The sequence below is a fragment of the Thalassophryne amazonica genome, chromosome 16, assembly GCF_902500255.1.
Source record: "Thalassophryne amazonica chromosome 16, fThaAma1.1, whole genome shotgun sequence".
In the NCBI taxonomy this organism is placed as follows: domain Eukaryota; kingdom Metazoa; phylum Chordata; class Actinopteri; order Batrachoidiformes; family Batrachoididae; genus Thalassophryne; species Thalassophryne amazonica.
In genome coordinates, this window is record NC_047118.1 from 22,269,696 (window position 1) to 22,295,086 (window position 25,391).

The following is a 25,391-nucleotide window of genomic DNA, read 5'->3' on the forward strand; positions in this document are numbered from 1 at the left end:
AAGTAGATTCACTAGTAACACTGCTACTACAACCCCTGGCAAAAATTATGGAATCACCGGCCTCGGAGGATGTTCATTCAGTTGTTTAATTTTGTAGAAAAAAGCAGATCACAGACATGACACAAAACTAAAGTCATTTCAAATGGCAACTTTCTGGCTTTAAGAAACACTATAAAAAATCAGGAAAAATAATTGTGGCAGTCAGTAACGGTTACTTTTTTAGACCAAGCAGAGGGAAAAAAATATGGACTCACTCAATTCTGAGGAATAAATTATGGAATCACCCTGTAAATTTTCATCCCCAAAACTAATACCTGCATCAAATCAGATCTGCTCGTTAGTCTGCATCTAAAAAGGAGTGATCACACCTTGGAGAGCTGTTGCACCAAGTGGACTAACATGAATCATGGCTCCAACATGAGAGATGTCAATTGAAACAAAGGAGAGGATTATCAAACTCTTAAAAGAGGGTAAATCATCATGCAATGTTACAAAAGATGTTGGTTGTTCACAGTCAGCTGTGTCTAAACTTTGGACCAAATACAAACAACATGGGAAGGTTGTTAAAGGCAAACATACTGGTAGACCAAGGAAGACATCAAAGTGTCAAGACAGAAAACTTAAAGCAATATGTCTCAAAAATCGAAAATGCACAACAAAACAAATGAGGAACGAATGGGAGGAAACTGGAGTCAACGTCTGTGACCGAACTGTAAGAAACCGCCTAAAGGAAATGGGATTTACATACAGAAAAGCTAAACGAAAGCCATCATTAACACCTAAACAGAAAAAAACAAGGTTACAGTGGGCTAAGGAAAAGCAATCGTGGACTGTGGATGACTGGATTAAAGTCATATTCAGTGATGAATCTCGAATCTGCATTGGGCAAGGTGATGATGCTGGAACTTTTGTTTGGTGCCATTCCAATGAGATTTATAAAGATGACTGCCTGAAGAGAACATGTAAATTTGCACAGTCATTGATGATATGGGGCTGCATGTCAGGTAAAGGCACTGGGGAGATGGCTGTCATTACATCAACAATAAATGCACAAGTTTACGTTGATATTTTGGACACTTTTCTTATCCCATCAATTGAAAGGATGTTTGGGGATGATGAAATCATTTTTCAGGATGATAATGCATCTTGCCATAGAGCAAAAACTGTGAAAACATTCCTTGCAAAAAGACACATAGGGTCAATGTCATGGCCTGCAAATAGTCCGGATCTTAATCCAATTGAAAATCTTTGGTGGAAGTTGAAGAAAATGGTCCATGACAAGGCTCCAACCTGCAAAACTGATCTGGCAACAGCAATCAGAGAAAGTTGGAGCCAGATTGATGAAGAGTACTGTCACTCATTAAGTCCATGCCTCAGAGACTGCAAGCTGTTATAAAAGCCAGAGGTGGTGCAACAAAATACTAGTGATGTGTTGGAGCATTCTTTTGTTTTTCATGATTCCATAATTTTTTCCTCAGAATTGAGTGATTCCATATTTTTTCCCTCTGCTTGGTCTAAAAAAGTAACCATTACTGACTGCCACAATTTTTTTTCTTGATTTCTTATAGTGTTTCTTAAAGCCAGAAAGTTGCCATTCGAAATGACTTTAGTTTTGTGTCGTGTCTGTGATCTGCTTTTTTTTTATACAAAATTAAACAACTGAATGAACATCCTCCGAGGCCGGTGATTCCATAATTTTTGCCAGGGGTTGTAGTTGATGAAAATACTGTCAGAGTATTTCAATATGTAAGTATTAGAGATTTGCTGTCTGCATCCTACATGTTGCAGAATGACACAGTTGCTTAGTGAGTTCCCATAACACAGCCCTGTTGAAATTGTGGGGAATGGAATGGGACGTGAGAATTGGTTCTGCTTAATAATTGGTTCCCGAGTTTTAAATTCTATGTGTCAGATGTGAACAGTTTTTATCAGTGCTGGCATGTTTTTCTGAGAGTTCTGTGTTGTAAGCTCATATGTTATAATTTCTGATGTAACGTTACGTCATGTCATCTAAATCTACATTCCAGCTTAAATGGACAATATCAGAAATAATATATTGTAATTATCATTATTATTATACAACCCCAATTCCAATGAAGTTCGGACGTTGTGTAAAATGTAAATATAAACAGAATACAATGATTTGCAAATCCTCTTCAACCTATATTCAGTTGAATACACCACAAAGACAAAATATTTAATGTTCAAACTGATAAACTTTATTGTTTTTGTGCAAATATTTGCTCATTTTGAAATGGATGCCTGCAACACGTTTCAAAAAAGCTGGGACAGTGGTATGTTTACCACTGTGTTACATCACATTTCCTTCTAACAACACTCAATAAGCATTTGAGAACTGAGGATACTAATTCTTGAAGCTTTGTAGGTGGAATTCTTTCCCATTCTTGCTTGATGTACGACTTCAGTTGTTCAACAGACCGGGGTCTCCGTTGTCGTATTTTGCGCTTCATAATGCGCCACGCATTTTCAGTGGGGGACAGGTCTGGACTGCAGGCAGGCCAGTCTAGTACCCGCACTCCTTTACTACAAAGCCACGCTGTTGTTACACATGCAGAATGTGGCTTGGCATTGTCTTGCTGAAATAAGCAGATACGTCCCTGAAAAAGACGTTGGTTGGATGGCAGCATGTGTTGCTCTAAAACCTGGATGTACCTTTCAGCATTGATGGTGCCATCACAGATGTGTACGTTGCCCATGCCATGGGCACTAACACACCCCCATACCATTACAGATGCTGGCTTTTGAACATTGCGCTGGTAACAATCTGGATGATCTTTTTCCTCTTTTGTCTGGAGGACATGACATCCATGATTTCCAAAAACAATTTGACCGCAGCACACTTTTCCACTTTGCGTCTGTCCATTTCAAATGACTTCGGGCCCAGAGAAGGTGGCGGTGTTTCTGGATGTTGTTGATGTATGGCTTTCGCTTTGCATGGTAGAGTTTTAACTTGCACTTGTAGATGTAGTGACGAACTGTGTTAACTGACAGTGGTTTTCTGAAGTGTTCCTGAGCCCACGCGGTAAGATCCTTTACACAATGATGTCAGTTTTTAATGCAGTGCCGCCTGAGGGATCAAAGGTCACGGGCATTCGATGTTGGTTTTCAGCCTTGCCGCTTACATGTAGAAAGTTCTCCAGATTCTCTGAATCTTCTGATTATATTGTGGACTGTAGATGATGGAATCCCTAAATTCCTTGCAATTGAACACTGAGAAACATTGTTCTTAAACTGTTGGACTATTTTTTCACACAGTTGTTCACAAAGTGGTGATCCTTGCCCCATCTTTGCTTGTGAAAGGCTGTGCCTTTTGGGGATGCTCCTTTTATACCCAATCATGACACTCACCTGTCTCCAATTAACCTGTTCACCTGTGGAATGTTCCAAACAGGTGTTCTTTGAGCATTCATCAACTTTCCCAGTCTCTTGTTGCCCCTGTTCCAGCTTTTATTGAAATGTGTTGCAGGCATCCATTTCAAAATGAGCAAATATTTGCACAAAAACAATAAAGTTTATCAGTTTGAACATTAAATATCTTGTCTTTGTGGTGTATTCAACTGAATATAGGATGAAGAGGATTTGCAAATCATTGTATTCTGTTTTTATTTACATTTCACACAACATCCCAACTTCATTGGAAATGGGGCTGTACACCACAATCAGTAATACTTCACAAGCTACATTGAAACAAAGATTCTGTGAATTGACTTGAATTAAATATGTACATTGGTCCCATATGATCAGAATGTGTCCACCTGATAGAATTTTCCTGTGTATCTAATTAGGATACAGAAAACAAAACATACAGTAACATTTACTAGAATGTGCTTTAACTTACAGTTTAACAGTGCTTTGAAATACTGCTCCAGGACAGAAGATACTACTGCCTGGTGTATCTAGAAAGTAAAAGTTATTTGCAAGACCTTTGATTTCAATCAGTCAGACGCTCTCATTTTCCTCAGGGTCACGACAGATCTGGTATGGATCCGTGTGTTGATTGGTCCACCTTTTACACCAAATGCCCTTCCTCAGGAAACTTTGTTGTTTAACAAGAAAGAAGTGGCTTTGAGCTTTTTGTTTGTGAAGCAAGGATATAACTGCTTGGATTATCTGTTGAGTCACTTGGTAATATAATCTACATTATAGTGCATAAAAATGTATCTGAAATAATGTGAGTGATTTAAGTTCAGCCTTACATTAAGGCCAAAAGCTCTGGATTGTACAGACTGTTTGGGAGCTCTGTTCTGTTCCCTGCATGATGCATTTTTCCTCTGCTGGGGTCAGATGTGCTGATGATGCTTTCCCCCCCTTCTCCCAACATGAACAACAATGAGAATTTTGCACGGTCCCTTTTCAAGCAGTTGCACGAGTGCTTTAGTTTTAAGTAAGATAAAGCATGTGCTAACATTGTAAATGCCCATGCCTAGCCTTTGGAAAATCCTAAGCATGGGTATTTACCCAGTAAAAATGAGAGATGAATAAATGTGTCCATTCCCTTCTGTGTTAACCACTAAACTTGGAAATAATCTCATCATATATGTCTACAGATTAAAACGGCAAATAATGAGGGTAAACATTAAAATTTGGTGATGTTTTTGATTCTCTAGATTAATCTAAAAAATCTAATTTGTTCTGTTTATGACATACACAGTTGACCTGTCTGCCTCCTGTGGGAAATGACTGGGCTTGTAGGGAATAATTTTCCCCCTGTGATTGGGAGCAGATTCAATGGAAGCTGCACGTAGCTTGAAATGAGCTTCTTTATCAATTTCCTTCATTCAAGTCTCTGTCTGGTGGCCACCAAGGCCACCACTGCTTGTTTGAAATGAAATGAAGATGAAATAAAATGAATAAAAGATGTCTGTCAAACAAGGCAATCGATCATAGTGCAGTAAAGTGTCAATCAAAAGCTTTGTCAGAGAAAGTTTGAAATCTTGATTTTAAAAATCACAAATGGTTGGAGACAACTTCAGATCCTCTGGATGTGGAGCATAAAAACCCAATGTTTTTTCACCAAATTTAGTTCAAACCTAGGTGCCAAAAAGGCCAACTAAGCCCCAGGTAATGTAGGTGGTGGTCTTGAAGGTTCATAACGCACTGGTAAATGTGCTATGTTTAGAACACTTAAGGCCTTGTAGACCACTACAAGGACTTTAAAGTCCACTCTGTGACAAACACAAAGCCAATGTCAAGACAAATGTTCCACATTCTGGTTGAGCTTAGCTGCAGTATTCTGAATGAGCTGTGGTGGTTTGACTTTTTTTTTTTTTTAAAGATACCCTACAAATCAGGCAAAATATGACATCAACAGGCCAACCTACAAAGTTAAATGCATGAAATATATCTACAATTCGATGAGCCATAAAACATAATTTTGCCCATATTAAGGTGATAGAAGGCTAAGTTTATAATAGCTTTAATCTAGATTGAAATTGAAAGTCAATCTTGATTTCTAGTTTGCTTTGCAGTTTTAAAGATGTGTGTAGGAGGACTTTTAGTCTTTGCAGACTCAGTCCAAAGATGGGAATTTCAGTTATCTCTGTTTACTTGCAGAACATTCTGTTGTTCACAATCATTGATCTACTCATTGCACAAGTATACCACTTTTAAGCCACTGTCATTTGTTGAATCATGAAATAAGTGTCATCTGCATCCTGTTGTGTTTATATATATATAAGCATTTTTATACACTTCATTTATTTTGAGAGCCCATAAATAATTGGACAAATGACATAATTATGTTGAGCATTCAGGCAGAAAATTTACAAAGTGCTGTACATTATAGATCTTCAAACAAAACAATACACATTCCTAAGAATAAATCAAACATGAACATGAAATGCATGCAAAACATGCAAGCCAACAAGTACAAGGAAAAAATAAACTAATTAGAAACAACAGAAAATAAAGCTGTTCCACAAAGTAGGCACTGTTGGGAAAGGCTCATTTTAAACAGCAGAACACAAAGCAACCCTGGGGACAAACCAAATAAAAGGATCATTGTTCATATATAATCATCACCATTACTTAGAGCCAGTTTTCTTTAGACAAGTCAGGGGATTGAAACATGTACATTTCCATGTCTTATTTTATATCAGTCCTTAATGGTTAATGTGATATTTTTGTAAGTCCCTTGAAATAAAGTGCAGAGCAGTACCTCTGTGGGTTCGGAGTTTGACTACTAATAGATTAACCAGGGTTTGAGGCCAGTGCTTCATGCTACCTGTCTGTGTCTTGCACAAGACCACACAAAAGACTGCATTGTAGTAGCCCATCCAGCTGTAAATGAGTATCAGTGTTTGGGGAAGTATGCTGCATTGGACTAGCATCCCATTGTAGTGGACTCCTACATTCTCAACTGCTTCACGCTACAGTGTCCTGGGATATAATAGTTTTACTTCTTGGATGAAAATTCAAAATCTATCTTGATAGGTTTAAGGTGACAGTGGAGGCAAAATACAAAAGCTACTTGTCCAAATAGTTACAGATCTAACTGTATTTGTGCAGTCTTAAAAACAAAATTATTCATGGTCAGTGAAACAATAGTTCTCATCACATTATTTATAGCTTGGCAAAAAAAAACAAATATATAAATAAATCAAATATAGATTTATGATGGTTTACACGTTAATTAACGCCAAAGTCTTTAGATAGTTAATTAATTAGTTATCCTATAGTCAGCTGCTGACAAACCATTCAGTTGCCAATCTCTTGGACCCCTCATTGATTGGGGGGGGCAGTCAGTCAGTAACTTTCTTTCAAACAACAGCTGCGTGATGTTAATGTCGTGTGTGATTGGCTGTAGGGGAATATTTACTTACTGACTTGGTTACTTGGATGGATTACCCCTCTCATGAAGACAGTAGGGATCTCAGCTGTTCTTCGAAGGTTGGCTGTGTCTATGCGCATACTTGGCCATCAGTCAACTATTCCAGTCATCCACCACTTTATTATGACTCTATGGAGTCTAATTTATATAACGAAGTGGCTATTGATATGGTACTGTATTTCACCATTTCCTACGCCATCCAGTAAGAAACCACTGATTATCATGAGGCAAAGACAGACACCGTGGTGTTGAAGCTGCACAGGAGACAACTGACGCATTTCAATGTCAAAAGGATTGTGCATGAAACGGGAAGTTGGGTAGTAACAATGGGTGCCGTACTAATAGCAATTCTGTTTGTATATGGTACCGTATCAATAACGACATTATATAAACCATGAGTGAATTTGTATGTCATACTAATCCTACTTCCTTCTACAATCCCCGAGCGATTAAAGTTCACATTTATCTATTCTATACAATATTTACAATATTACAATATTTCCATCGGTATCAGACGCTCAAAGCACTTTACAATTATGCCTCACATTCACCCCGATGTCAGGGTGCTGCCATACAAGGTGCTCACTACACACCGGGAGCAATAGGGGATTAAAGGCCTTGCCCAAGGGCCCTTAGTGATTTTCCAGTCAGGTGGGGATTTGAACCCATGATCTTCTGGACTCAAGCCCAACACCTTAACCACTAGACCATCACATGGTCATGTCTTTAATTCCACATTGAGGACCTGTATTCTAAAACTGACCTGACTAGACTTTTTGTATAATATACAAACTTAAAAAAATTTTTTTTATAATTTAAGTGGACCTTGGTCATTTGTGGACTCCACAAGAAGTCCTGGAATGATGAACACACACCCCACTATTCGCTTGTAACACACCAACCTGGTAACCAAAGACGCTAGCTTTGCTGGCAACATGGCTCGAGTAAATTGTGGCTGAAATTTTGGCTATGGTGTGGGCTCTTGAATGGGTGGAAGAAGTGAGACCGGAGAGGGTTGTCATCTGCTCTGACTCAGCTGCTGTGTTGCAGTCCTTGGAGTCGGCCGCTTCCCGGTGTAGGCCTGACCTGGTGGTTGAGGTGCTGACTGCTTTGCTCAGAGTGGAGAAGGGAGGGTCAGATGTGTGCTTCATGTGGGTCCTGGCACATGTGGGGGTTAGGGGTAATGAAATTGTGGATCAGGTTGCAAAGAACGCTTTAAGACATGACACTGTAGATCTTGAGGTGGCTCATAGCAGCTTTGAACATAAAGCCATGATTAAAAAAGTAGTGTGGGCTCAATGGCAGAAGGATTGGGACAATGGAAATAAGAGTAGGCATTGGAAATAAGAGTAAAAATTATAGTGTGCAGAAGTCTGTTTTTGGTGACTGTCCAACCCGGGGGAATAGAAGGGAGCAAAGTACTGTTAACAAGACTGAGGTTAGGACACAGTGGACTGGCGGCAGACCTATGTCTAATTGGTAAACACCACAATGGATTGTGTGAAACCTGCACAAAGAAAGAGACTATCCCTCATGTTCCGATGGAGTGTAAAAGATTTTTTTGAGCAGAGGAGAGTTCTTTTTTCACATCTTTTTGATCTTGGTTTTGAGTTTGTTTCTATTAAAGTGCTGCTTGATCCGTCTGCACGTCAGCAAGAGGTCTACAATGCCCTGATGGATTTTGTGTTTAGCTCTGGCTTGCAGCATAGTCTGTGAGTAGAGTGTAGTAGTCATGGTCTGCCAGTGAAAGGCAGCAATGCGCTGACTGGTGCGCAGCCTGCCGGAAATCCATACGAAGAAGAAGAGTAAATTGTGACCGTTTCCGATTTCCGCCTTGTCGAAGCTAATGTTAGCTTCTCAGAGACGCTCTTTGAAATCAAAATTCTGATAAAATGACTTTAGCGGAAGCAGCGAGCGGGTGTAACGGTATTGAAGGAGAAGAGTCTGACGTTGCTAAAACTTGTGTCCTTGATGGTTTCAGTGAAAGCAGCGAAATTAAGGCTTTGATATCCAGCCTGCCAGAAGTCCACAAGGATGCGGCGGCAAGCGAGTTTACAATACAGACATTACTGGGTGAGACAATAAAAACATGTTAGAACGTTACTTAGTTACTTTGGCTTCAGTTTGCTGGCATATGGTTGAATTCACTGTTCTTATATTTCGTAGTGATAATGAACAGATACCAGGAGCAGCCTCACCTGCTGGACCCGCACCTCGGTACACACCCACAGCTCACAGCAACACTTTGTGGTAGTACTGTGTATTATAGACACAATCAAGCTTGTAAATATTCAGACGCGCAGAATTAATTCGGATACCCATTACTACATAGTAGAGTTGAAGTGCTGACTGACAGGGTCACATACAGTGGTGCTCAAAAGTTTACATACCCTGGCAGAATTTTTGCTTTTTTGGCCATTTTTCAGAGAATATTAATGACAACACAAAACTTTTTTCCCCACTCATGGTTAGTGGTTGGGTGAAGCCATTTATTGTCAAACAACTTTCCTCTTTTTAAATCAAAATGACAAGAGAACTACCCAAATGAACCTGATCCAAAGTTAACGTACCCCTGTTCTTAATAACGTGTTGCCCCTTTTAACATCATTGACAGCTTGGAGTATTTTGTGGTATGTGGGCGAAGCTCTATGATGGTAAAGCTGCCACTGAATATGTTTCGGACTTTATTTACATCAATTACAAAGAAATACAAACTATATGGCACTCTATGGTAAATCTGCATGGAGTAGACAGTTCTCAAAAACTGAGTGACTGTGCAAGAAGTAGAAGAGTGAGGAAAGCCACCAAGACACCCAGACAACCCAGAAGAAGTTATAGGCTTATGTGGCTGTGATTGGAGAAATTATGCACAGTGTAAGCTTTGCATTTTGTATCACCAGTTATCCATCTTCATGATGAAGTGATATAAAGGAGGATTTTCTTAAAAAGAAGACCTGAAAGTTTAGCTACAAATTGCCAGAAGCTACATCTGAGATGCATGCCTGGATTTGATCTGTTTTGGTGAAAGAAAATCCTTCTCTGCTCTATTCTACTATGAAGCTAAGAGTAGTGATGCAAAATGCAAAGCTTGCACTGTGCAAAATTTCTCCAGTCACAGCCACATAAGCCCATAACTTCTCCTGGGTTGTCTGGGTGTCTTGGTGGCTTTCCTCACTCTTCTCCTTGCACAGTCACTCAGTTTTTGAGAACTGTCTACTCCATGCAGATTTACCATAAAGTGCCATACTGTTTGTATTTCTTTGTAATTAATGTAAATAAAGTCCAAGACATATTCAGTGGCAGCTTTACCATCAGAGAGCCTCGTCCAAAACTACCACAAAAGACTCCAAACTGTCGTTGATGTTAAAGGGGAAATACACAGTATTAAGAATAGAGGTATGTAAACTTTGGATCAGGGTCATTTGGGTAGTTCCCTTGTCATTTTGATTTAAAAAGAGGAAACAGTTGTTTGACAATAAACGGCTTCACCCAACCACTAACCATGAGTGGGGAAAAAAGTTTTTGTGTTGTCATTCATATTCTCTGAAAAATGGCCAAAAAAGCAAAAATTCTGCCAGGGTATGTAAACTTTTGAGCACAACTGTGCATACTGCAACAGCACTGCGCTGCTGGAATCCTGCTTAAAACTATACAATATTGCACAAAAATTGCCAATACTGCACATCCCCACAAACTGCACACTGTTCTTACTCTAATGTGCATTTTATAATGTGGAGCTTTTTTTTTTTTGGCTTATCTGATGTGAACTTAGGGATAGTGAATAGAGTAAGAATTCCATTGTGTGGTATAACTGCCTGTTTTTACTGTGCACATAACAACAGTAATGATAATAGTAAAAACTCTTAACATACCCTGATTCACTATCGTAAGCTATTCTACTGAAGCTTCTGGTTAAGCGTCCCTCGTGTGGATCCAATCGTATTCCTCTGGTAGACTGTGGTAGAACTGTGCCACATAGTGAATGTTCTTTTGGCAGTTCCTGTGGATGCATCCCACAGGCTTCATGCTCCAGCATTGATTGACGGTGCTGTCTGTGACTTATCTGCTGCTAGTACAATCAGGCCCGTGGTAACTTTAATCTAAACCTGAATCACAAACTGCATATGAACCTCAGAACAGAGGCACTCAGGTAAACACACCTGTACAACCATTCACACTGCATGTAAAATTAACCTAATATAAACATAATGCTGGACAGGAGTTTTCATGCATCTTGATGTGCAGACGTTTCAAAAACACTTTGTTGCAAATTCTTTGCCATCAACAGCTGCCTGAAGTCTTAAAGCCATACACATCACCACACAGTTTACGCCAGTGATGCTGTACCAGGCGCCACGTTTTCAGCAGTCCTCTTTTACTACTTGTTGTTTCTGGATGTGAAAACGGTCCCACCTGCAGTGTGAATGGGTTTGGAGTATTTTGATGAATGTAAGCAGATAAATTAGTACACCGTTTATAATTTGTTCTTCTGTTTTTGTCAGCAGTTATGTCGTTGCTAAATTCTCAGACAGAAGCTCTATCTCCAGACTTGTTCATGCTATATAACGAGGTAATAATGCTATAGCATTATTACCTCCACCATACTTCACCCAGATGAGGTGCATGCCATTGGGTCTTGAGTTCTTCCCTTGTTTATACTCTTCTATTCCTATCATTTTGGGACAAGCTAATCCCTCATTTGTCCATGGGATGTTATTCTAAAACATATGGTTTGTTTGTTTGTTTTGCTAGCCTTTTAGTGTTACTGGGCACACCAGTCTGTCCGTTCTTTTAAACAACATCCCAATAATATGCCACAGCTGATGTATTGCCATTCCTCTGAAGATGGCTTTTTTTCTTTTTTCATTTTCACCTAATAATGACTTACTGGTTGCAGTGGATCAGTGGACTTCATACCACAGTGAAAAGCAACAGATTGTAAAAATGCTTTGCAAGTACATTGTGCAACACTTGAATTTAAGGCTAGTCATTTTATCTTATTAATTGTAACTGTAATAATTAGGGAATAACATACACCTGTCTCTGAAATAGCTCAGTAGCAGACTGTTGAAATATTTGCGATCCGTTAAAATAGGAGACACATAAAAAGTACTGTAATACTGTAATTTGACATTGTTCAGCCTGTCCTGGTGTAATTACCCTCAAATTAAAGCTTCAGGTCTGCACTTTGAGCTCCAATGTGATGTGGACAGTTAAAATAGCAGAAACCTGGTAATTTTCCTAATATTTATGGCCCTAACTGTAGAAAATCTGATGTATGATCGTCGTACCTCATTCACTATCTGTCTTTTTCTGCTAGAATGGCTGTTGAACATGATACTGGAGTTCGTAAGGAATGAAAATTCTCCCCCTTCTCTGTTTCATTTAAGCTTCAAATTTCTTTACATCACCTGTAAGGTCAGTCAGAAACACAACTGTCATTGTCATTTTTTAAAAAGTTGTATTCTGTGCAAAATCAATTATTTTTAATCAAATTTGAAATGATTGTCGGGGCTCTTTTTTTAAATTTTATTCTCTTTCTTGCAAGGTGAGAGGGTATAAAGTCTTCATGCAGCGTTTTCCTCATGAGGTTGCAGATGTCCACCCAGTTCTGGATTTGTTATCTAAGCAGGATCCCAAAGAAGATGATGTGAGATTGGAACAAATGTTTCTACAGGAAAAATATTTCAAGCTTTCACAGAAGCCCTGAGTTATGCAAACCTTTCTTTTTGCAAGTGTCAGACCAATAGTGTGCATCACTTTGTTCTCCATTTAGAATTGGGAGACTCGCTACATACTGTTGCTGTGGCTGTCCGTGACCTGCCTCATACCTTTTGACCTTTCACGTCTGGATGGCCATCTGGGGACAGAGTGTGGCAAATTGAGACAATCCACCATGGACCGCATTTTAGATCTTGCAAAGGTAACTTGGGAATGTTTAATACTGATGCTGCTATTCCTTGTTTTGGCAGATGATAGACCTTTAATTCTCTGCCTTGCTCTTCATAATAGCTTTAGAATTTTGCAAATCTAAAATATGATGTTTGTTTGTTTGTTTGCATGTTAATTTTCTGAATGTGTTGTATTGCTTCTTGTGTCTTGTAAAGCATCTCTGAATATTTTAAAAGCGCTATATATAAAAAAAAAAAAAAAAATTTTGACCAGTTAAAATGATGGTGTTCCTATCTAATGGGGTCTTTTGAAACCTATACAAGGGGGTCATGGTAATTTTGTAGTTCCTAACTCTGCTTTATATATTTGAATATTGTGTTAAAGCTCTTTGTACAGTTTTGTTGTTATAAAGCATATTACTGAAATGGTATATGGTATGTACTGAAGGGTGTGGTGCCCTCTTATTTCAAAGAATTTATGGAATCTTATGTGTCTTTGTGTGCTCTGCGATCTCAGCATGCAGGTTTACTTTTGTCCTGAATGTGAAAAAGAAGTCACCAGGCTTTGTCCTAATATGCTTACTTTTTGTACAATGGTCAACCAGTTGAAATGAGACCAGTTTTATTCAAACTTTCAAATTATGTCTTAAAAATCATGCATTCTCTTTTGCCTATTATTATTATTATTATTATGATGTTTTGGCTTCCAAGCAAAAATAATAGTGTTTAAATTTTGTTTTTGTATGATGTTTTCCATGTCTTTTATAACTGTGATTCAATTGTCTTTTATTGTAGTGTTGCTGTAAAGCATTTTAGTTGTTGGGGAAGTGCAATATAAATAAATAAACTATTTTGTGTTGAAGAAAGCATTATAAGTTTAATAGCTGTTTTGTTTTTGGGGTTTTACAGGCATATTTAGCTGTCTGTGATAGCTGCAGGGATGCTGCGTCTGTGCTAGTATCAAAGTAAGTGTGCAACTACCACACACAAAAATGATATTTTCTTTGATGGGTTATTTCCAAAAATGATTTGTCTATACAGCATTCAGAAGCAGTAATATTGATGGCTGTCTCTGCCCACATTCCTGCTCTGTAGCTGCAGTCAGCTTTGTCACCTTGTGATGAATTACATTCCTTGGTATTTATTCCTTTGCTGTTAGTGCGCAGGTAAAAAACAAGATGAGAAATGACATCACCCTTTTTAATGTAACAACATTCAAAATGGTGAAGGCTACCATATTAGTAAGCCATGATGCTTCTCCGAAATTAGGGCTGCACACTTAACCACATCACAGTTCTAATCACAATATCAGGCTGTGCGATTGTTAAATTGGCAAAGGGTGTGATTTAGATAAAAACAAGAGCAATCATAGATGTCTGACATCTGCCAATCTGGATCTGGATTACCTCCAAAATTCAGTGGAGTCTTCCATACCCTAATATCTGTATGTGGTGCAAATTTGGTCAGAATCCATGAAGTAGTTTTGACGTAATCCTTCAAAGCCTATATAAAATGAACTCTTGATTGAGAATGCAGATCCAGATCACCTCAAGAATTCTGGGTTTGGGGTCACATGCATACACAAAATGTCCAGATTTGAATCTGCTGTCTCAGGGCTGTACAGTGCGAGCATTTTGCTCGCATATTGTGCCTAAAATTTGATTGTGCGAGGAAAAAAAATAAAACGGGCGCACGTATGCGCGAATGTATTTCAACCCTTTCATTCGCATTTTGCTCCTAAAATAAATACAGTGGTCCCTCGCTATAACGCGGTTCACCTTTCGCGGCCTCGCTGTTTCGCGGATTTTTTTACTCCAATTTTGCATGCTTTTTTTTTACAGTGCATTGTTTTCCGTGGCCTCATCAAGCAGCCGGTCGCGACACCGCAAAGGGAGAGCACGCGCATTGTGTTCTGCGTGTCTGTTTATAAGAATCTTCTCGCCCAGAAGAAAAAAGAGCGCCAACAACTACCCATAACTGTGTTCTACACTCGGATAAAGACACCTGCAGCGAGGTGTGAGTCAGTGGAAAAAGACGTGACAGCGCAACGGCGCCAGGACGAAGAGGCGCGATCAGAGGAACTGTGAAATACTAGTCAGTCACTATGAATAATTTCTTATGTGTCCAATCTCGTACGTTGATCGTTAAAATTAAATTTGTTAGTTCTAAAAGCCATCATAATTATTTATAGAAAAACGTTCTATTTTTATTTCTCAAACAAATGTTTGGGCCTGAAAACAGGTTGGTCTTATTTTTCTACTCAGGTTTGAACTTTGAGAGTGTTTACACATGAGAGAAAAGTGAGAAAATGTTCATGCCTGATTGAGAAAAGTGTATAAAGTGTGTAGTGAGGGGTTTTACAGCTTTAAAACGTCTATAATAATTGTAAAAAATAACGCTGAAGAGTACCAAAAGAAGCAGCCTAGCGGTCTCCACCACTGAAGACCTCATGAGGATCACCCTGGAGGGGCCAGCTTTAGAGGACTTTGATCCACATCCTGCTGTGGACCATTGGTTGAATGTAGCTAAGCATAGCAGGCGACCTGAGTATAAAAAGTGGGACCGGGATGTTATGTGTGTGTGAGGGTTTAAAATAATACAAGAAATACACAGCAAAAAGTAATGAAATGGACAAAAGCAATGATGTAAATAATGATAGAAAAGGAAGTAAAAAAACAATGAAATAAATACAATAGAATCATATAAAATGTGCATGTGTGTGTGGAAAAGGTACTCTGTACAGTATGTGTCTTTGCGTTAATAATAAAATTGTATCAAGAAATTTCACAGTGCTCCTAAATTTTTATCTGTGCTCCTAAATTTTTTCACTATGAGCATTCATCAACTTTCCTAGTCTTTTGTTGCCCCGTCCCAACTTTTTTGAAATTTGTTGCAGGCATCCATTTCAAAATGAGCAAATATTTGCACAAAAACAATAAAGTTTATCAGTTTGAACATTAAATATCTTGTCTTTGTGGTGTATTCAAATGAATATAGGTTGAAGAGGATTTGCAAATCAATGTAATCTGTTTTTATTTACATTTTACACAACGTCCCAACTTCATTGGAATTGGGGTTATACATCTTAGCTTCTGTTTCTATAATAAAATAACCATATTTATAGCTTAGCCTCCTAGCTATAATTTAGTTTTACAACAAGTCTACAGACAAGGTAATTGTATACTACAATCTTCTCCTGTATGAACATTTAGGTTTCAGGCGCTAACTCCTATAATATTATGTAGTAACTTTATTTCTTGTATATGTTGTTTACTACCCTGATTGTGTAAATATCACTTATATACATGCTGTCCATATTCTTGAGCCGCTTAGGTGGGTAGGGAGAGTTTCCATGGGATAAAAAAGCTTTAGAAAAAAAAAAAACCTACCATCCCTGGTTCTCAAGACCAGGCACCTAAGTAGCTCTACTCTTCTTTTTTTTTTTTTTTTTAGATATTTAGATATAACTTAGTATACACTAGTAGAGTTCTACCTTAGATGTGGAATCTTCTTAGTGATTTTTCAGACCTTAGCTCAGATAAGATAATTATAGTGGGTGATTTTAACATCCATATAGATGCTGAGAATGACAGCCTCAACACTGCATTTAATCTATTATTAGACTCAGTTGGCTTCGCTCAAAATGTAAATGAGCCCACCCACCACCTTAGCCACACTTTAGATCTTGTTCTGACATATGGCATAGAAATTGAAGACTTAACAGTATTCCCTGAAAACCCCTTTTTGTCTGATCATTTCTTAATAACATTTACATTTACTTTAATGGACTACCCAGCAGTGGGGAATAAGTTTCATTACAGTAGAAGTCTTTCTGAAAGCGCTGTAACTACAACCCCTGGCAAAAATTATGGACTCACTGGCCTCGGAGGATGTTCATTCGGTTGTTTAATTTTGTAGAAAAAAAGCAGATCACAGACATGACACGAAACTAAAGTAATTTCAAATGGCAACTTTCTGGCTTTAAGAAACACTATAAGAAATCAGGAAAAAAAAAATTGTGGCAGTCAGTAACGGTTACTTTTTTAGACCAAGCAGAGGGAAAAAAATATGGAATCACTCAATTCTGAGGAAAAAATTATGGAATCATGAAAAACAAAAGAACGTTCCAACACATCACTAGTATTTTGTTGCACCACCTCTGGCTTTTATAACAGCTTGCAGTCTCTGAGGCATGGACTTAATGAGTGACAAACAGTACTCATCAATCTGGCTCCAACTTTCTCTGATTGCTGTTGCCAGATCAGCTTTGCAGGTTGGAGCCTTGTCATGGACCATTTTCTTCAACTTCCACCAAAGATTTTTAATTGGATTAAGATCCGGACTATTTGCAGGCCATGACATTGACCCTATGTGTCTTTTTGCAAGGAATGTTTTCACAGTTTTTGCTCTATGGCAAGATGCATTATCATCTTGAAAAATGATTTCATCATCCCCAAATATCCTTTCAATTGATGGGATAAGAAAAGTGTCCAAAATATCAACATAAACTTGTGCATTTATTGATGATGTAATGACAGCCATCTCCCCAGTGCCTTTACCTGACATGCAGCGCCATATCATCAATGACTGTGGACATTTACATGTTCTCTTCAAGCAGTCATCTTTATAAATCTCATTGGAACAGCACCAAACAAAAGTTCCAGCATCATCACCTTGCCCAATGCAGATTTGAGATTCATCACTGAACATGACATTCATCCAGTCATCCACAGTCCATGAATGCTTTTCCTTAGCCCATTGTAACCTTGTTTTTTTTTCTGTTTAGGTGTTAATGATGGCTTTTGTTTAGCTTTTCTGTATGTAAATCCCATTTCCTTTAGGCGGTTTCTTACAGTTCGGTCACAGACGTTGACTCCAGTTTCCTCCCATTCGTTCCTCATTTGTTTTGTTGTGCATTTTCGATTTTTGAGACATATTGCTTTAAGTTTTCTGTCTTGATGCTTTGATATCTTCCTTGGTCTACCAGTATGTTTGCCTTTAACAACCTTCCCATGTTGTTTGTATTTGGTCCAGAGTTTAGACACAGCTGACTGTGAACAACCAACATCTTTTGCAACATTGTGTGATGATTTACCCTCTTTTAAGAGTTTGATAATCCTCTCCTTTGTTTCAATTGACATCTCTCGTGTTGGAGCCATGATTCATGTCAGTCCACTTGGTGCAACAGCTCTCCAAGGTGTGATCACTCCTTTTTAGATGCAGACTAATGAGCAGATCTGATTTGATGCAGGTGTTAGTTTTGGGGATGAAAATTTACAGGGTGATTCCATAATTTATTCCTCAGAATTGAGTGATTCCATATTTTTTTCCCTCTGCTTGGTCTAAAAAAGTAACTGTTACTGACTGCCACAATTTTTTTTCCTGATTTCTTATAGTGTTTCTTAAAGCCAGAAAGTTTCCATTTGAAATGACTTTAGTTTTGTGTCATGTCTGTGATCTGCTTTTTTTCTACAAAATTAAACAATTGAATGAACATCCTCCGAGGCCGGTGATTCCATAATTATTGCCAGGGGTTGTAGGTTTATGGATATGATTCCTTCTTTGTTATGTTCTTCAATGCCATATACCAACACAGTGCAGAGTAGCTACCTAAACTCTGTGAGTGAGATAGATTATCTCGTCAATAGCTTTACATCCTCATTGAGCACAACTTTGGATGCTGTAGATCCTCTGAAAAAGAGAGCCTTAAATCAGAAGTGCCTGACTCCGTGGTATAACCCACATACTTGCAGCTTAAAGCAGATAACCCGTAAGCTGGAGAGGAAATGGCGTCTCACTAATTTAGAAGATCTTTATTTAGCCTGGAAAAAGAGTCTGTTGCTCTATAAAAAAAAGCCCTCTGTAAAGCTAGGACATCTTACTATTCATCACTAATTGAAGAAAATAAGAACCCCCGGTTTCTTTTCAGCACTGTAGCCAGGCTGACAATGAGTCAGAGCTCTATTGAGCCGAGTATTCCTTTAACTTTAACTAGTAATGACTTCATGACTTTCTTTGCAAATAAAATTTTAACTATTAGAGAAAAAATTATTCATAACCATCCCAAAGACATATCTTTATGTTCGACTGCTTTCAGTAATGCTGGTATTTGGTTAGACTCTTTCTCTCCGATTGTTCTGTCTGAGTTACTTTCATTAGTCACTTCCTCCAAACCATCAACATGTCTATTAGACCCCATTCCTACCAGGCTGCTCAAGGAAGCCCTACCGTTAATGCTTCGATCTTAAATATGATCAATCTTTCTTTATTAGTTGGCTATGTACCACAGGCTTTTAAGGTGGCAGTAATTAAACCATTACTTAAAAAGCCATCACTTGACCCAGCTATCTTAGCTAATTATAGGCCAATCTCCAACCTTCCTTTTCTCTCAAAAATTCTTGAAAGGGTAGTTGTAAAACAGCTAACTGATCATCTGCAGAGGAATGGTCTATTTGAAGAGTTTCAGTCAGGTTTCAGAATTCATCATAGTACAGAAACAGCATTAGTGAAGGTTACAAATGATCTTCTTATGGCCTCAGACAGTGGACTCATCTCTGTGCTCATCCTGTTAGACCTCAGTGCAGCTTTTGATACTGCTGACCATAAAATTTTATTACAGAGATTAGAGCATGCCATAGGTATTAAAGGCACTGCGCTGCAGTGGTTTGAATCATATTGAATTTGTTCATGTAAATGGGGAGTCTTCTTCACGGACTAAGGTTAATTATGGAGTTCCACAAGGTTCTGTGCTAGGACCAATTTTATTCACTTTACACATGCTTCCCTTAGGCAGTATTATTAGAAAGCATTGCTTAATTTTCATTGTTACGCAGATGATACCCAGCTTTATCTATCCATGAAGCCAGGGGACACACACCAATTAGTTAAACTGCAGGAATGTCTTTCAGACATAAAGACATGGATGACCTCTAATTTCCTACTTTTAAATTCAGATAAAACTGAAGTTATTGTACTTGGCCCCACAAATCTTACAAACATGGTGTCTAACCAGATCCTTACTCTGGATGGCATTACCCTGACCTCCAGTAATACTGTGAGAAATCTTGGAGTCATTTTTGATCAGGATATGTCCTTCAATGCGCATATTAAACAAATATGTAGGACTGCTTTTTTGCATTTGCGCAATATCTCTAAAATTAGAAAGGTCTTGTCTCAGAGTGATGCTGAAAAGCTAATTTATGCATTTATTTCTTCTAGGCTGGACTACTGTAATTCATTATTATGAGGTTGTCCTAAAAGTTCCCTGAAAAGCCTTCAGTTAATTCATAATGCTGCAGCTAGAGTGCTGACAGGGACTAGAAGGAGAGAGCATTTTTCACGCATATTGGCCTCTCTTCATTGGCTCCCTGTTAATTCCAGAATAGAATTTAAAATTCTTCTTCTTACTTATAAGGTTTTGAATAATCAGGTCCCATCTTATCTTAGGGACCTCTTAGTACCATATCACCCCAATAGAGTGCTTCGCTCTCAGACTGCAGGCTTACTTGTAGTTCCTAGGGTTTGTAAGAGTAGAATGGGAGGCAGAGCCTTCAGCTTTCAGGCTCCTCTCCTGTGGAACCAGCTCCCAGTTCGGATCAGGGAGACAGACACCCTCTCTACTTTTAAGATTAATCTTAAAACTTTCCTTTTTGAAAAAGCTTATAGTTAGGGCTGGATCAGGTGACCCTGAACCATCTCTTAGTTATGCTGCTATAGACTTAGACTGCTGGGGGGGTTTCCCATGATGCACCCAGTGTTTCTTTTTATTCACCTCTTTTTGCTCTGTATGCACCACTCTGCTTTTAATCATTGGTGATTGATCTCTGCTCTCTTCCACAGCATGTCCTTTTCCTGATTCTCTCCCCTCAGCCCCAACCAGTCCCAACAGAAGACTGCCCCTACCTGAGCCTGGTTCTGCTGGAGGTTTCTTCCTGTTAAAAGGGAGTTTTCCTTCCCACTGTGGCCAAGTGCTTGCTCATAGGGGGTCGTTTCGACCGTTGGGGTTTTTCTGTAATTATTGTATGGCTTTTGCCTTACAATATAAAGCGCCTTGGGACGACTGTTTGTTGTGATTTGGCGCTATATAAATAAAATTGATTTGATTTGATTTGGAATGTATAATAGAAGATATACCTTACTGAATTTTCATGTAATAATACGTGCATTACAGCGGCGACATCCCGTTCAGTTGTATTTTCTGGGCACTGCACGAACCTCTGTTGTGTGCACAGTGTCACATACATCTTATTACATATCAACATCTCCTTTGCCCTCCCTGGCCAGGGTCCAGTGAGGTGGACAAATGTGGCACAACATGCTGGCAGGCTTTTCTGTGACCGATCGATCTCAGAGCTCAATCAACCGCGATCAGATCGTTTCAGATGCTGTTTTGATGCTGTCAGAATATGTAGACTGTGATCAGATGACGCAAAAACTGCATATAGACCGCCGTCAGATGTGCGTCACATCTCGATGGCGCCAAGAGTGTTTTGAACAAGTGCAACACACTCAGGACAGCCGAGCGAATGGGACCAAATATGAAGATGCTCACACACTGCCATCCGAAGGTCTTCAGACTGCACCTCAATATTTCCCGATTGTGGTCAGATGTGTCATTCTGATGCCATTCGGCCTTAATTGGCGTATGTGTGACGGGGGTATTGGGGATGCATTTGGGAGCTTTTCAATGTTTTCTTTGAAAAAATGAATGCATCAGTGGCACATGTCTTGTTGAAATATGAATCACTGGCATAGATTTAAATGCAGCTGTGCTATGAAAAATTGGAAAGATGCACATTTGCACCTCACTAACATACAGTATTTATGATACAATTTTTTGGTATTGTCAGAATTTTCACTACTTTTTTGTACTGCTACATATTTGAAACAAGAAACATACATTTTCATACCTGTGTAATGAGACAAAGAATCTTGAATCATTCTAGTTAATAGCTAGACTATGCAGTAAATATATATATATATATAAAACCACATATATATAAATAAAAAAATATACACTAAATCAAATTTATAACAAAATTACACATAAAAGATTTTGGGGTATTGGTGTATTTCACTGTTTTTACATTGCACTTTTACAACTGGGTTGTACAGGACAGTCAGATGCATAACAATTGAGAACATAAAGTAGCTGAAGTACGGGATTAAATAAACAGATGGCCAACACATATACAGGGCTGGAAATTTGAATCTGCCTGGTCATACACGCAGCCGGCTGTTTTGGGGGTAATTTTCAGTTCATTGTTTAAAAAAAATGGTACCAGTTTGTTCCCCATGTTATGAGGATTCAGAATATATATAGTTTTTAGGGCTATATATTATAGTTTGGGAGTTTATCGCAGATGGTACAACACTGTATGGTCTTACATAAATTGCTATTTTGGGGGTAATTTTAGTTCACCTTTTAAAAAAAATGGTACCAGTTTGTTCCCCATATCATGATTCAGAATATATATAGTTTTTAGGCTTACATATTATAGTTTGGGAGTTTATCGCACATGGTACAACACTGTATGTTCTTACATAAATGGCTATTTTGGGGGTAATTTTCAGTTCAACTTTAAAAAAAAAAAAATGGTACCAGTTTTTTCCCCTTGTCATGTGGATTCAGAATATATATAGTTTTTAGGGCTACATATTATAGTTTTGGAGTTTATACTGGACAGACAGACAGATGTAGCCTTTTATGTATATAGGTGGACTTAAAAATGAGCAATTGAATGTACGTACTCTTCAAAAATCATCTTCTTTTGGATGTTCCCATTAGGGGTCATGACACCAGATTAATTGGTTCCATCTCACCCTGTCCTCTGTCACACCAGCCACTGGCATGTCCTCCCTCAGCACATCCATAAACCTCCTCTTTGGTCTTGCTCTTCTCCTTCTACCTGGTGGCTCTATCCTCGGTATCCTTCTCCCTATATACCCTGAGTCCTTCCTCAAAATACACGATTATTAATAGGAAATATTTTTCCTGTCACTAGATGGCAGAATTGTTTTTGGAATGGCTTTAATAATGCTTCAACACAGATAAACATTTGCTGCTTTGTGCCTAAATATACGGTATGTGACTTTACAGGTTTATTACACGTCCTGATGTGAAACAGAAGCGTCTTGGAGACTTTTTGGACTGGAGCCTCACCACTATATCCCAGACTAGTGACCACAAATTTAAAGTCTTACCTGTACTCGACGGTGTTTTGCAGTCTCTAGTAAACATGCACACTCACTAAATACACTCATACTGTGGTGTTAACATGCATGAGTGACTGATCCCAGTGAAATCTCTGTATGTGTACTGCAGTATTAAATACTGCAGGTGGTAGAGCTGTCACGTCAGCTTACAAGAGCTGACATGACTGGTATGTTTTACACAATAGCTCATGTGGTTTTTGGCAGGTGCATAAAGCACCTGCTGTGTGTGTGTGTGTGTGTGTGTGTGTGTGTGTGTGTGTGTGTGTGTGTGTGTGTGTGTGTGTGTGTGTGTGTGTGTGTGTGTGTGTGTGTGTGTGTGTGTGTGTGTGTGTGTGTGTGTGTGTGTGTGTGGGCTCTGCCACTTTAGAATATTTATGTCAGTTTACATTGCTGCTTCAAGCTAAACGGCTCTGCAGTACAAGTGAGAAAGGGATTGAGAGCATTTAACTTTAATGAAATCAAATTTTCCAAAACTGATGACTCTCAGGTTTGGAAAATTTGTAACTTTGATTGTACTTTGTCTCAATGCAAATTACACTGGTCAACACGATTTTTCTTGCATGGAGTTTTTCAACAGATTTTGGGTAATTTGGTGGCACTTGATCCAAATCTGGTGTTAGTTTTTGCCAATCACATCACGTTTTTGAGATATGAAAGCATATTTCTTGTATCAAGCATTGAAGCAAAAGCTGCAGTCTCACGCACCTCTTCGGCGCCATAAACTATATTTCAGCTCTTGTTCACATTTTGCGACCCTGGTTTAAAAACTGTGCTTTTAAAGCTGCTTTTGTGCATGATTAGTGGCTTCAAACCCATGAGTGAATGAGCAACTTTTGCATAATGATTACACAAAAGTTGCTCATCCATCAATATGGAACACACAGATTGCAAATAAATATGATGTAATAGAGGAAGTCTGAGCTCAGATTTGGATTCAGCACCCCAAATTACCTTAAATTAGTTCTCAAAGTCCATTCAAGATTTTTTTTGTTGTTGTTGACCATTGTTATTACTAATGAATGAAGGTAGCTTTTCAAACTGCGTCTTTCATTTACTGGTAATTTAGTGTAATTCATCCCTCAAGCAAATGCATTACTTTTGTATTATTGGCACATAAACTTGTGAGACATGTTTGGAAGCAGTTGTTTGTGTGAAGTAAATTTGACTTGGCCTTTGTGGTGCTTTAGGCATTTAAAACTATGTGTTCAGGCACAAGCCAACAAGATGCATACTTGGATGTTTTTTCATTATGATGTTTGTGTAGAACCTGGCAGTGTGTTGAAAAAACATGCAGAAAATTAAATTTATGGAAGTTTTATATTTATTATAATTTTTTCCCTGTCATTTAAATGCTTAAAATGTTTAAAACAGTGACAGTGTCCCAAATGACATCTTCACAAACATTACTGCTGTCAGTATATTCTTTGTGCTATCTTAAAATAATTTGTATCTATTAGGCAAAGCTTTTCAAACATGGAAAACGCGATGACCTTCTACAGTACGGTAGGTTCCCTTTTGTTGTATACATATAATTATGTGTGCAGTCATGTATTACTGTCTGTTCTGTACAACACCACAGCTTTCCTTCCTACTACACACTTACTTGCTTAAATGTAACTGTTTCTGTGGTTTAATTTCCTTTAGAAGGACAAGGAACAAAATAATATATTTCTACAGGAGTCAATGAAGCATGTTGTCACATTATTATTGTCACTGTTGTTGTTGCCTGAGGTACAGAATTATTTGTGCTCACAAATCTTTATTTAAATGTCAGATACCAGAAGGTAGCTACTTGAATCTATCCATCAGGTGATATTTTTTCCTATAAAGTGGGTGTAAGATATTTTCTGTACACTTAGATACTGACAGAAACAATAATTTGCTGGGATGTGAACACAGTCAAGTGACAAGTTTATTGTATTTTCCAGACTAAAAAATACGTTAGGCTAAATATTTTAATCTCATTTTTCTTATTTCCACAGTGCTGAAAACATACAGAACTGTGATTTTTGTGTACTGTTACACTCCTTTCTTTTGACATACAAGTCACATCAGTGTGTAAGTTGCAAGACCTCCCAAACTTAAAAAAAGTGACATAGTCTGGAACTTTTGTGCAATGGTCTGCAAACATCACTCACTCACTCACTCACTCATCTTCAACCGCTTACTCCAGTTAAGGGCTACAGAGGCTGGAGCCTATCCCAACACTTATGGGGCGTGAGGCGTGGTACATCCTGGACTGGATGCCAGTCTGTTGCAGAGCCACATATAGATAAGGACATTCTCACCCACACACACCTACGGACAATTTAAAGTTTCCAGTCCACCTAACCTGCATATCTTTGGATGTGGGAGGAAACCGGAGCATCTGGAGGGAATCCTTACAAACACGGGGAGAACATGCAAGCTCCAACGAAAAAGGCTGCAGGTGGGAA

General features: G+C 38.5%; 1 protein-coding gene across 1 annotated transcript in view; it reads left to right on the forward strand.

Moving 5' to 3' along the window:
• The first annotated feature begins 8,661 nt into the window (after nucleotides 1-8,661).
• The window catches only part of tbcd (tubulin folding cofactor D), a 60,859-nt gene continuing 44,129 nt past the window's right edge, over nucleotides 8,662-25,391 (forward strand). The window contains exons 1-8 of the mRNA XM_034189735.1: nucleotides 8,662-8,923; nucleotides 9,017-9,067; nucleotides 12,171-12,268; nucleotides 12,399-12,500; nucleotides 12,627-12,773; nucleotides 13,651-13,706; nucleotides 22,841-22,973; nucleotides 24,414-24,459. Of these exons, the coding sequence (XP_034045626.1) occupies nucleotides 8,743-8,923; nucleotides 9,017-9,067; nucleotides 12,171-12,268; nucleotides 12,399-12,500; nucleotides 12,627-12,773; nucleotides 13,651-13,706; nucleotides 22,841-22,973; nucleotides 24,414-24,459 (814 nt within the window). The 5' untranslated portion in view covers nucleotides 8,662-8,742. The remainder of the gene's footprint in view (nucleotides 8,924-9,016; nucleotides 9,068-12,170; nucleotides 12,269-12,398; nucleotides 12,501-12,626; nucleotides 12,774-13,650; nucleotides 13,707-22,840; nucleotides 22,974-24,413; nucleotides 24,460-25,391) is intronic.